The sequence below is a fragment of the Sparus aurata genome, chromosome 8 (genome assembly GCF_900880675.1).
Source record: "Sparus aurata chromosome 8, fSpaAur1.1, whole genome shotgun sequence".
NCBI lineage: Eukaryota > Metazoa > Chordata > Actinopteri > Spariformes > Sparidae > Sparus > Sparus aurata.
This window is the reverse complement of record NC_044194.1, coordinates 4862929-4875922: the sequence shown is the minus strand read 5'-3', so window position 1 is coordinate 4875922 and position 12994 is coordinate 4862929. Positions and strand designations below refer to the sequence as shown.

At 43.7% G+C, this 12994-nt stretch overlaps 1 protein-coding gene across 2 annotated transcripts; it reads right to left on the bottom strand.

The window, feature by feature from the left end:
- Window positions 1–1766: 1766 nt before the first annotated feature.
- On the bottom strand, window positions 1767–9523 carry th (tyrosine hydroxylase). Of its 2 annotated transcripts, XM_030425966.1 has the most exons (14): window positions 9308–9523; window positions 8943–9029; window positions 8632–8835; window positions 6914–7088; window positions 6715–6803; window positions 6524–6591; window positions 6371–6421; window positions 5213–5358; window positions 4981–5116; window positions 4489–4558; window positions 4343–4399; window positions 3257–3352; window positions 2975–3108; window positions 1767–2353 (listed from the first exon to the last, which is right to left on the bottom strand). In XM_030425966.1, exons 1-14 carry the CDS (start codon window positions 9389–9391, stop codon window positions 2194–2196), a joined length of 1557 nt encoding a protein of 518 aa, XP_030281826.1. In that variant the 5' UTR covers window positions 9392–9523; the 3' UTR covers window positions 1767–2193. The 2 variants fall into 2 exon arrangements, with proteins under 2 accessions (XP_030281826.1, XP_030281827.1); XM_030425967.1 differs by lacking the exon at window positions 8943–9029 and having other exon boundaries at window positions 9308–9522.
- Between the last annotated feature and the right edge of the window lie 3471 nt (window positions 9524–12994).

Here is a 12994-nt window from a genome sequence, read left to right as displayed (position 1 = left end):
TGCTGTAATTAAGACGAGCGTTCAGGAGTGGAAGGAGTGTGGCTGAGGTGCTGGAGGAGGAGGAGGTGGAGGTGGAGGAGGAGGAGGGGGGGGCTGCTCTTGACTCAGGTGGAGGTGTTAGTCACAGGGGTCAGAGGCTCGCCCCTCCTGAAGGGGAGCATGGAGTGGGGTTGATCCAGGAGGAGGAGGAGGAGGATGCAGCAGCAGCACTGACTGACTGACTGCAGCAGGAATATCAAGTGTCAATGCAAAGAAATGCTGCATCATGTGATGAAGAGGCAGGAGGAAGTGATGAAGAAAAGAGATGACGTTGTGCTTTCTCACAAGCTGAACATTAATATTGATAACAGAGCGGATCAATGAGTCCTGCAGGGCGGATGGTGCTGAGTGTCCTGTCAAAGGAGCAGAAAACACAAAAAATTAAAATTAAAATTGTGTGAAAGTGTGAAAGTAAGCTGCGTTTCTGTGTGAGACTGAAGGAGGGCGCCCTTATATAAGTGAGTGTTGTGCAGGAGGTGAGGATGTGGACCGTGTCCTCAGACTCACACTGACACCTAGTGGTCCGGGTGCTGAACCTCTGCTTGTTTTGTCTCTTGGCTCTCAGCTCTGCAGGTTTTGGAGGGACCAGGGACCCGATCCACAAGCTGACCACCAGGAGCTCTGTCCGGACGAGCTCCCCGAGGTTTGTCCTCTCAGGTGAAGGAGAGCTACCTTCCTTTGTTGTCTTCTAACAGTGTGTATAAAGAGGTGGAGGTGAGCTTGTATGTGCCATTAATGGACATTATTATCTTTAAACACAGTGATAGAAAGCACATAGAGTCATGTGCTGCACTTAAAGCTGCAGTATGTTTGAGTTTTAGTTGAAAATACTCAGAAATGAACAACAGAATGTGAAGAAATGACAGTTTTGATGTTGAAGTTAGCGATGCTAACCAGCTAGCCCAGGCCCGGTCCAAAAGCTCCCGTGCTATTAACCAAAACACTCCCGGCCTGGACCGCTGGCTGCACAGGTTTGAGGTTCTGTATCGACACATTGTCAACAACTTTCCCCTTTGAACTTCCCTCATGGTTTCATTTCTAATAAACGATCCAGTTTCTCCCCCAAAAAAACTTGAGAATCAGAGAAAACGTCCAAAAACTGGAGACAGATTTGTGTATCAGAACTCTGGTTTTAATTATTTCCTCTCCCATCGTCGGATCAGTAGTTTGAACAAACTCCACCTGCAGCATCTAAACCTGTAACACGCTTCTCACACGCTGATGCTTCACTGTCAAATATCTAATGATCTCACATACACGATTTTATCAGTCAGACGGACCAAACCGGAACTTTTATTCTGATACGTTAACGACACTTTGCTGCTACTACTTAAGTAGAATTTTAAGCAGTACTTGTACATTGCTGTATTGGTACTTTTAGTAAGTAATGTATTTAAATACTTCTCCCACTACTGGATGAAATCCTGTTCTCCATCCACCTCCCCAAAGTTCATATTGTCGTTCACACGTTTATCAGCTTGTAAATATCATTTTATAACATTGCAAAACAGCTGATCGTCGTCCCACACAGGAGGAGAACGTTAAGACGATCGATTCCTTTTAAAAGGCTCAAGAAGTAACTGATGTGATTTTAAAATCCTGCAGGTCGCCCAGCTGGACGGCCCCCTCTTGTGGCAGATAAAAGCAACCCATCAATGAGTTCGAGCACCATTAAATGTTGGTCTGTCAGCATTAGAATGATAAATAATTTAAACATGACAGCAGAAAACTTAATGTGCAATTCTTTATTATATGACGGATTCTGTTTACTCAAGCAGTAATCAACGATACATCACATGGAGAGTGTGTTTTTATTATTATTTTCTTTTATATAATTCATTTACACTGCCGGACAAAAACTGCAAGAATAATTGAGCAAAACTGAGAGTTAATACTCAAAATACCGAAGTCACATATCTGGAAAATAAAGCTTTGAACACTGAGCGACACATTTTTCCTTTAAAAGCAGCAGAAAACAACCCCCATCTTTTTTTACGAATGGATCCAAAACCCCGGCGAGGTCGTTGGACGTCTTTGGAAACTTTGGAAAACCGGAGGTACAGCACAGAGGAGGTGAACACACTTGATCGGCGGATGTTGCAGGACGGACACCAGGGTTTGGGACACCAGCTGGGAGGAGGCGGTCGGGAATCATCATGACAAAACGGCGAGGGCGTCTGTCAGCATCTTCAGCTCGTCCTTCACTCCCTCCAGGCCTCCCTGGACCTTCAGCGGGTTGTCCAGAACCTCCACGCTGCTGGTGTACGGGTCGAACCTCACCGAGAAGGGACGCTTGATGCCGGCCACGTACGTCCTTTGACAAGGACACAAAGAGGTCAGAAGACTCAGATGGGATTCCTTTTTGAACTCCTCATGAATGTTTGATTTCAGGAGCCCTGTCTTTGAATCCTAAACCCAAATATTTCTCTTGGCCGGAGGAAAACTTCCCTTTTATTGACTAGAAGAAGTTCCCCCGCCTGTTGTCTCAGCGCATATACACTATAAAGACTGAAACAATCCTGCTTTTATCAGCGGAGTTATAAAGACATCCAGGATCTACTCTATTTCATATTTTACTATGCTATGACAAACATTACCATGCTGTTATTTTCTCATCCAGTGTGGCAGAGTGCTGCTTTCGACTAGAGACCAAACACTGTCAAAACACTCAGTAAAGCTACTTGTTTTGCAGGGCAACATTTGATGTGTTTGCCAAATAAAACTCCAGCGTTTCGCCTTGGTATGAAAAAATACATTAGTAACAGCTGTCTTCTGGCTGCTATGGCTGACCTACAAAAGTTTGTGGCCTCAGGGGTTGGCTGCCTGTTCTCTGACCTTGTCCTCACATAACCCCTCTCTCTCTCTCCATCTGTTTTTTTTTTTCTCCTCCGTCTCTTTATGTTCTGGACGTGTTTGCACGCTACGGCTCGGGTACCTGAACTTCTCCTTGGCATCTGAGAAGCTCTCAGAAATGAAGTAGACGGGCTGGTACGTCTGGTCCTGGTAGGGCTGCACCGCCGCGGCCTCCGGATCGAACTCTCTCGTCTCTGGCTCGTCGGACAGCGAGTGCTGGATTAAAGTTTTCAAAAAAAAAAAGAAGAAGAAGCTGGAGAATTTAGCTGACAGCTCAGCTTGGCCGTGAATGTTGCATTTTTCTCAAAAGTAATTACTCAAAACGTTCAGCAGAAAGGGAGAGAAAACATGCCGGAAAACGCACCACAAGCTCTCCGTAAGAGGAGAGCAGTCCAGCGCCGTAAGCCCTCACCTCGCCGTTCTGCTTACACAAGCCGTACTCCACCGTGAACCAGTATAACTGGTGTGAGAGAGACACAAAGAGAGCAGCTGAGGATGAGGAAGGACGCTGGGGTGGACGATGAAATCATTATTTATGTCATTTTCAGATAAGGGACTGCACAGAAACGATGAGGGAGGGAGACGGGCTCATGAAGGGGGGAGTGTGACGTGTTCTTCTTTTTGCCTTTTGGCTGAAAGCTGGAATTTATTGGTTTATGTCATGTTTTTTTTTTGTGAGACTTCCTGGAAAAAACAAATCACTGAATGGTTCAGACACAATGTAACACAGAGTAAGAGCATTTCTTTTTTTAGCCATGGACTTTAAAGGCTCATTTATGCTCCCTTTACACATGACAATAAATAAATATTTAAACTATGTAACCGTCACTTCCATACGTCCTTCAAGTTGGCATGGATGTGAAGCGACACAACCACTGGAGGGCGCCGCTCAGAGTCAAATCGGTCTCACGCAGACCTCCATGTTTGCTTCGCCTCCGTCTAACTCGTCTTTATTCCCGTCCAGCTGTTCTTTAGCGTCAGTCTCCTCAAAAAAAAGTTCAAACTGATCTTTAAAACTCCTTCCTCTTGTCTCGTGGTCGTGTCTCATCTGAAATATTGGCTACGCTGCTATTTGTCTGACATCGAGTCCCTCTATTTGCTTATTTGACACTTATCTTACAGATTTGAAAATGTGTAGCAGATGTTCGGCCTTTTGTGCTCAGGTTATCCCAAATGTTTCCATAATTTTATTCAAGTAACAGCGCGTTTGATTCTGTCGCCTGTTGCTTAAACGTCAGAGAGAAAGTCTGAAAATGAGGAAGGAAGTCTGAATACAAGATATTGCTCCATGAATATATTACGCTTGAACATGGATCCGAGTTGACAGCGTGTTCTTTCTTGTTACGTCAAGTTGAGGGGGTCAAAGAAAACACGGCTTAATCAGATTCAGCCCCTCTCAACATCTCCGTCATTTCTGCACAGTCCCCGAGTCCCTGCTGGTGTTACGTACCGTGGACAGTTTCTCAATATCTTCCTCCGAAGCCCCGAGTGAAGCCAGACCGAGGTTCTGCAGCAAATAATCAATAAATTGTTACCAGAACATAACAGCGCAAACACGAGGGGGAGAAACAAATGATGTGGGAGTCAAACTCTCACCTGTGAAAACTGGGCGAACGTGCGGTTGGCCAGCATCGGGACGTGACCCAGCAGCTCATGGACGCAGTCACTGCGGAGAGAGAAGGGGGGAGAAAAGGTTCAACCTGGGGCACATCTGATCCAAACTGAAGAAACAACAACAACCCTGCACAGATATTTTAACTAAATACAGACTGTGTGATTAGAGTTCAGTCTGGTTACGTAACTCGGCGATGGTTAAAGAGAAAAACACAGTGAAGTGAAGACAGACGTTCATTCAACGATTGTCTCCTTTTCCTTCAGATATATGCTTTTTCACTGAACTGTCTAAATCATAGAGGTTTTCTCCCTTGATCAGCATTTGCTGTCACTTAGTTCCATCTTTCATGTGTTCATTTTATTTATCTTGAGCGAGAGAAAGACTTAGATCCAAAGAAATCTAGATTTAAATGGGAATGTCCATAATGTGGTGGTCGGTACGGCAAAGCGAGAGGAAGACGCGGTCGTACTCACGGTTCCGGGGAGTGCATCGGGGAGGAGGCGTGGCGGATGTACTGGGTGCACTGGAACACCCGGAACGCCAGACTGGCCAGGAAGTCTCTGGCCGAGAGCAGACCTGCCACCGGACGCAGCGTGAAGCCCGTACGCTCTGAGAGAGAGAAAGAGAGAGAGGATAAAAAGATGGTAGACGGACTTGTGTGTTCGCTAAACATTAGCTCCGCTCGTCGGCTTTTATCGTCCTTACCTTTGAGGAAGCGTGACACGTCCTCCAGCTGGGGAATGTTGTCTGGACTGTACCCACAATGCCTTTCCAGCAGGCGGAAGGCCTCGAGGTATTCGGTGCAGGCGTGGGAGACGTACAAGTCCCTCAGCGTGGAGTAGACTTCCCTCCTGATCAGAAAGATAAATGCACAATAACTCAAATGTTCTTATTTTTTTGTGTCTCTTTCAAGCTTGAAAAACACCTTCTATGAGGCTCGTGTCTAAAGAGCATTGTAACACATTATAAACATAATTATAATGCGTTATAAAGCTGTATAGTCTTAAATAAAAACTACAACAATCTGTTACAAACCTGGGATTTGCCTTTATGACAGTGGTGTTGCACTCAGAGACTGTAGGGGGCGCCAAATCTCACAGAATATCATTTTTCACATAATGTCACTTTAAATGAAGTAATGAAATCTCCATGTTTAAGGCCGATGTAATATATTACAAGTATCAGTGTGACAAAGACAAAGGCGAGGGCATGAAACAAAGTAAAGTGGGATTTTTATTTTATTTTGACAGGCCGCTAATACACATTAAACAGACGTTCATAGATGTCGGTGTGATGAGTTGCTTATAATCGTGGTAATCTGGCACATAAGTCATTGTAAATATCTTAAAATGAAGTTTGTGACGACTCATTTATATCCCGCACACGTTCTGTTATTCTACCGTTTTCATTTCAATCCAGCAAATCTTAATCTTACTTTTGAAATCTATTCATCTGTGTCTTTTTATATTTACCTTGTGGTTCTTTGATGCATTTTCAGGTCTTTTTTCAGTCACTTTTTTTGCCAGAACAAGCTTATCACCTGTCCGAGCGAACTGAGCGACGTGAGCGGAAAACCCGCTGACTTGTAAAGTGATTCTGTCACCTCGTTTCTTCTTGCGAGCTCACTGATATATTGTTTTGTGCTTGATAGCGCCCTCCATCTGTAACTAATGTACCAAAGTAAAAGACTAAACCACGACCGTCTTATCTGAGAGGAGATGAACCGGGCTCAGCTGAACGGATGCATCGATGTTCTGACGTTTAAAACGGCAGAACGGTCAAACTGTTTGTCTTAAAATCAAGTGACAGTGTACATTTTTTTTTTATTTAACACTTGACGAACAGCATTTCCAAAGCCCTCACCATGTGCCGATCTCCTCCTCTGTGTACTCCACTCTGGGAATCGGCTCCCAGCTGAGGACAAACAGAAGTACAGATGCATCAGAAATAATCGAGTATATTAGAGTTTCTTTCTCTCACAGATGTAAGATGTTCGGGGAAAAGATTGCATCTCACTGTCTGTATCTGAAGGCGATGTCTCCGATCATTTTCCTCCTCTGTCTGTAGACGGGGTCTGTGAAGCCCTGTTTAAAATCAGATATATCAAACTCACATTTTCTGCGTCATGACATAAAGTGGTCCAGCGACAAAACCAGTAAAGACGGCTGTTTCTCGTCGTGCACGCAGCTGGAGATGTCTTTACTTACAGGATGGTCTTGATCCAAGTCTGGATCAAATTTAGTGACCAGATGATGACATTTGTCCAAGTCTGCTATTTTCTTTGGGAACCAGTGAACTAGAGCAGAAAAGAGAACAAAAACAAATGGATGAATTCAGCTCAGCGCTGTTTTTTTTTGTGATCATGTCAGCAAAAATATGTTTGTTATTCAATTTAGAGGCGGTTACATTTGACTTCTTTGGTGGTTTTAACATCCTCTGTGTTCCGTTTGATGGATCCGATCAGAGTGCTGACGTCCGACAGGTGCACCTCGCAGCGGACAAAGTACTCCAGGCCTTCCAGGTTGTCCTTGAGCTTCCGGCATGGTCGCGTCTCCAAATGGTGAATCTTCGCTTCGAACGTCTGAAATACAGTCGCCACGCATCATAGCAGGACAGACATTTAATAGGAAGGGTGTACAGAGATGTACTTTATCTTTACAGATGAGTTGCAAGTCATTAAGAGGATTTTTTTGGGGTGCCAGGTTGTGAAAAAACCCCTTAGACTTTACTCACCTCATTGAAAAGGGCTGCAAACGATTTGAATCAAAAGTCATTTAACTGTCGGACAAATTATAGCTCAAATATAACCGTTAATACGGCTTTAAATGTGCGTGAAGATGTGTTTAGCTACACACTGAGTTAAAACCTCTGAGTGGAGGGTGGAGTCCCCATCTTCTTTAGTTGTTTAGCTGCAACGCTTTACTCAAACTTTACTCGAATCGGCACGGAGGTGAGAAGATACTGACTAAATTTCCCATTTTGGGTGAACTTTAAACTTTGAACTTTGAACTTTTCCTTTAAACTGAGTCGTGAGGACAAAAGGGACAAAGTCGGAGCTTGTTGGGTTATTATTGTTCTCAGTATTTCCTAGCGTAGCCTGGACAGTAAACACCAACCTCACCAACCCTGGGAACGCATGCTGTCCCCGCTGAGGTTGTGGAGGAAGAAGGAGGTCAGTTGCGGCGTGTCGGCTTTCACGCTGTTTTTACATTTCATGCAGTTTCATGCACCCTCATGAAAGGTGTGCAGGATGTCCTCGGTCATGACTTTTACTGGGTCAGGACACCAAGTTCAGGAATGCCTCAGTCGTGTGAATGAGTTGCTTAACCTGCAGCTGAGACCCGGGTGTGGCGAGGTCCAACCAGCAGAGGTGAGTTTCATAAGCGAAAGATGAGGAGAGGAAGGTGAGGCTGGTTACATATTTACCTTTAGAGGAGACGTGGGAACGGGAGGTGACCTGTGATGTCATCAGATGCAAGCATCACTCCTCCTCTCTCTGCAACTTTTTCATGTTTTGGATTTTACTTTTCATTTCTTATAAATCCTGAACAACGTCTGTTATGAGGTTGACGTTCACAAATTTGAAAATGTGACACTCTCAGTTTCTGAATGATACCAAATGTCACAAAGATCAAGTAACAAGATATCACACATTTAGAAAGGAGTGAGTGATATTCATGATTAATCCAGGTCTGAAATGTTATGAATGGCCAATCTCTTTATCAGCATGTTCCATATAAACAAATAAACAGTAAATTGCAACAGCAAATTGAAATGATCACACTGTTCATTGCTCCTGTTTCTCTTTTTTCTCAGACGTCCTGTCGCCACCAGGCTGTGAAGGCGTTTCCTCAGTTTAGTTGATATATAAAATATATGAATATGAATTTATGACGGCGCTGTTTTCAAAATAGAGACTGAAATATCACAAACCGCTGGGATTTTTCCCCACAAACTGGCAACTCAAAAATAAAATAATATATTAGCTATTAATCACCCATCAGTTACCACTTAAGTTATCTTCATAAAGGTGGCCTCATTAGAAAGCCGTGCCCTCTTCACCCAAATGTTATCAAACACACAGATTAATATTTTTTGCGAGCAGACAGCAACGATCGGTTTACCTCGAAAACTTTGAGAGTCCGCGACAGTGCCGGTGTCTTGATGCCTCTTAAAGTGAAGAAGATGTTGAGCAGCGCTTTTCCGTCGTCCTCCTCGAACACGATCTGTTCGCTGGCCTCTGCCGCCTCTGCCGCCGCAGCGGCGGCTTCCCGCTCCTTGCGCGCGTCCTCGATCAAGCTCTGACGCCTGCCGACGAATCTGGGAGACTGTTCGAAAAGAGAAATCAAACTCGTGAGTTTTCCTCTCCCTTTTTGTTAATCAAACCATCGTCACAGCACATAGTCACAAAGACTGAGCGTTGACATGTTCCTACTTTTTGGTCGACGATCTTGTTGGATATTGATGAGAGCGCGCCACATCTCCAAATGCGCATAAGAACAGCAGCGCAGTCGAGGTAAACCTACGACATAACTAATATTAAGTAGATGCCACGGCACATATTTAAGCTGATTTAAGCTGATATTTTCGTTTTATTGCTGCGTGTCTTTTTCTGTATTGATTTGATCTGTGCGCATCAGGCTGTGCGTAATGGGCACCTCGCCAAGCTCTCCGCGCGCAATAGAACCGTTTTAAGCGGACCTCTGTGTATAACTTAGACACATCACTGGGAGCAGCGTGCGTGGCTGTCCATTATAACTGAAACTTATTAAAAAGAAGACTTGGCTGGTGTAAACTTACGGTGATGGAGTCCGACCTCTCCAGCTCGGACGCTGCTCTGCGGATGCTCTTCGTGGAGGACGTGGAGCTGCTTGAAAGCGGCATCTTCAGGCGCAGAAGTCTTTTCTCTGTTTGATGTCAAAGCGATGCTGAAGTGACAGTGTCGTTGTGGCGCTCTGTGGACCTCTGCGGCTGGGCTGTGCGCCGGGAGCTTTTCTTTTTTTCCCCCAGACAGGTTCCCTCTTTTTATGGGGTCATTTGTTTGCAGTTTTCTGACGTCAAACACACACAGACGCGCTCTAATCAATCAATGCGCAGAACCTTTCAGACACATCCTCAAAACTTGGAGGCGTTTATTTACAGACGTGGGAGAATATGGATCCCTCTAATCAAAATGGATTCTAGATCAGAGGATTAAGAGGGAAAAGTTCATTTGACAAAGACTTAGCTTTTATTAAAGTTTGACTGAAATTCTCCAGAAATGACAAAACACGAATTTGAAAAGTCTTTGAAGAAAATTAATGCAAGATTCAACTTACATGCAATGGATAGCATCTTGAGTGCATAGATGTTTGACCCAAAGCTGAAAGATTGTGTAAACTTAATCCTTTTCAAAGTAAAACCTTGTATAAAGCCCAAAAAACACACACACAGAGCATTTATTGTCTGTTTTTCAGTGAAAAATGTTTATGTTGTCATTTTTAACAGCGAATAAAGGAAAGATTCACAAGTTTTTGACAGTATTTGTCTTAAACAATGCAACATTTCGAAGCATCTTCGTCGATTAACGTTCACAGAAGTGAGTTGAAGTTGTGCGGTAAGAACCGTCCGGCTGGGTTTCCCCCTTCAGTCATCTTTAAACTTATAATCAAAGCTTTACACCTGAGGGGCGTCAACGTAAAGGTTAGACCAGAGAAAAGTCCACTGTGGAAAATTAAGTCACTTTATCAGCTCAATCGAATCTCCACAGCTCCTCACAAATTAGATTTAATTGTGAAACACACACACACGGACAAACAAGGGAAGCGAGAACAACACGTTTCCCGGTGATCCACTCCGTCTGTTTCTTACCTCAGCAACAACCACATCAAGTGGATTTGCTCTGCACCGCTTTTGGCCGAGGACTTTGGTGGTTAACGTGATTGCACAAAGTGATGTACGGTGCCCACAGGCGAGCAGAGCTAAAAGAATTATCTAAAGGACCCCTGGCCACATGCTGTCACAGCAGCAACCTTGCATGGGTGCAGTCCAGTTTGACTCCCCCCCCCCCAACCTGAACACACAGGCTGGAAATGCTAAAGAGCAGCGATGTAGCCTCGGGCACAGACAACCTTTCCACCCTGCTTAAGCCTATTTCTGTTAATAAATTGGCGTATCTTTAGAAATGAAGCCTCGTTGTGTTTTTCTTCTCTATATTGACCTTTTTTTATGCGGTTTGACATAAAACACAGAGCAACAGGAGGACGCTTGACATTTATACAGAGACGGGGACAATTATCAGTTTTATGGTCTGTTGGATTAAAGCAATCAGAAAATCTTACAAACAGCTCTGCTCAGTGTAGATTATCAGAAACATTTACATGATCTGTTCCCCCAAGATAAAAACCAAAACAGTTGTCGTTTAGAACATCTGAAGTCCAGGAAAAATGGGATACGCCCGAAGAGCAACTGTATTAAAAACCCCAAGAGACTTTTAATGAGCAGCAAAGGTTTATTGAGGCTCAACTAGCTTCTGTTGTTCTGAGGACGAGCAGCGGAGCTACAGGCTGAATCAGGATGGAGATAAACTGATATCGCTCCTTCTCCTCCCTCCAAATGTCTGCTCTGCTGTGTCAGCCCTCTTTATCAAGTCCAGAGCCTATTACAGCTCATTTGAAATCACCCAGGGAGAAAAAAGCTTCTCTCAGTCTTCACTCCCGTCATTTTTATTGCTATCCAGACAGACAGACGGACAGTATGTACAACTTCCAACCTTTTATACGGCTGCACATATGGGAGCGGAGGGGGATTTTGGATTTTGAACAAAAAATACTCACAATGACTTATTAAAACATCAAAAATAAACATTTTATTTATTGTTGCTTTATTAAAATGTAGCCCGTTTCAAACCAAATCACCAGAATAAATGTTGACTTTATAAATTTCTGCTATGTTGAAACTTCTCTCTCTCTTTCTTTCTTTTTCTCTCTTTAGGTGACATTTTATGTTGCGACTATGCTGAGTTTAAGAGCAAAAAACCACTCGGTTAGGGTTAGAAAATCATTATGTTTTTACTTAAAATATCTGTTTTTGTCGCAACAAACATGGCTGGAAATCGTTCTGAGGTTTCGTAAGTCGTGGTCACAAAACCCCGCAAAAAAATGAGTAACTCCACAGTCTAATAGATGTAATGGAGTAAAAAGTGCACAATTTACCTCAGAAATGTGATGGAGTAAAGGGAAGGACCAGAAAATGGAAATACACCAAAGTATAAGTACCTCAAAAATGTACTTGGCTATTTTATTTGCAGAAAAATGCTTGCATATGAAAGTTTTTCACCCACGTATGGGAACACAAGAAAAGTAAACTTTACGTTATTGTGAATTAAAATATATATATCAAGAAGGGCATTCGACTGAGTTACAGGACATAGTAAAAGATATTATAAAGTTGGCTCTACTTTCCTAAATTGTCTGAGTATAAGGTAGGAGATCCTGACATGCACACGGCTCGTGGTGCGGCGCGCTGCAGCCCGGCTGCAGAGGAGGCCGTGTCGGTTGTGTGCGGTCAGGCTGACTCATCGCCTCGTCACTCGTCGACCCCACTCACTGATCATACCAGGTATCGAGGCTTCCTTTTGTTGGAAATGTTGCACTTGATGATGCGATATCTGTCCGCCATTCATCCCTCTGTGTTTATCCAATTCCATCTTCTTTTCTGGAAGTGTGGGACACGTCCACAAATGACATCAGGATGATAATTATTACAATTATGTATTGATTCAGCGGCGGCATTGTGGCATTGTGAGTGTCAGCTTTTCCATGCATAATTGTGGGACTTCAGACGGGCTAATTGCAGCTAACGCGACCAGCTGGGCTATTATTCATCATCCTCCACACTTCTTTTCTCTCCCTGGCTGCTCAACAATGATGGTCACCTTTGTGGGGGTCATTAGACTCATCCAGTTGATGAAGAGAAGAGGAAACACAAAATAAATGTCCTATTTATCGGACTGATGTTGGGTAAACAGCATCGAAATGAGCATATCAGCTTGTAGTACTTAGTGACTTACTGTATCCGGTGTCTCGTGTCTTTTGGATGAATATTAAAATGCATCACAGCGTCTCTGTCTGTGAATGCTGTCATTTCTTAAACTTAAAGGAACAATATGTAAGAAGAGGCCATCTGTTGAATTCATACTGCACAAATAGGGGGCAGCACATCACTGGAGTGACTGCTAAAAGCTGCTAACTGTAGCTGCCGTTGGCTAGTTAGCTCAATTAGATGTGCAGCTGCATATTTATTGAGCCTAGCCTCGCTGGTTAGCATGCTAACTTAGTAGATATCTTTGACGTTCGGGAGGACAGAATCTGTTTGAAGAGCCAAACTTTGAGGCAATAACACCCACAATCAAATGTGATGTGGACTAGCATGGTAAAAACAAGCTGGGGACAGGGTTGGTGAGTGGTTTTGGTTTTGGAATTGGGGTTGGGGTTAGAGCAGTGGTTA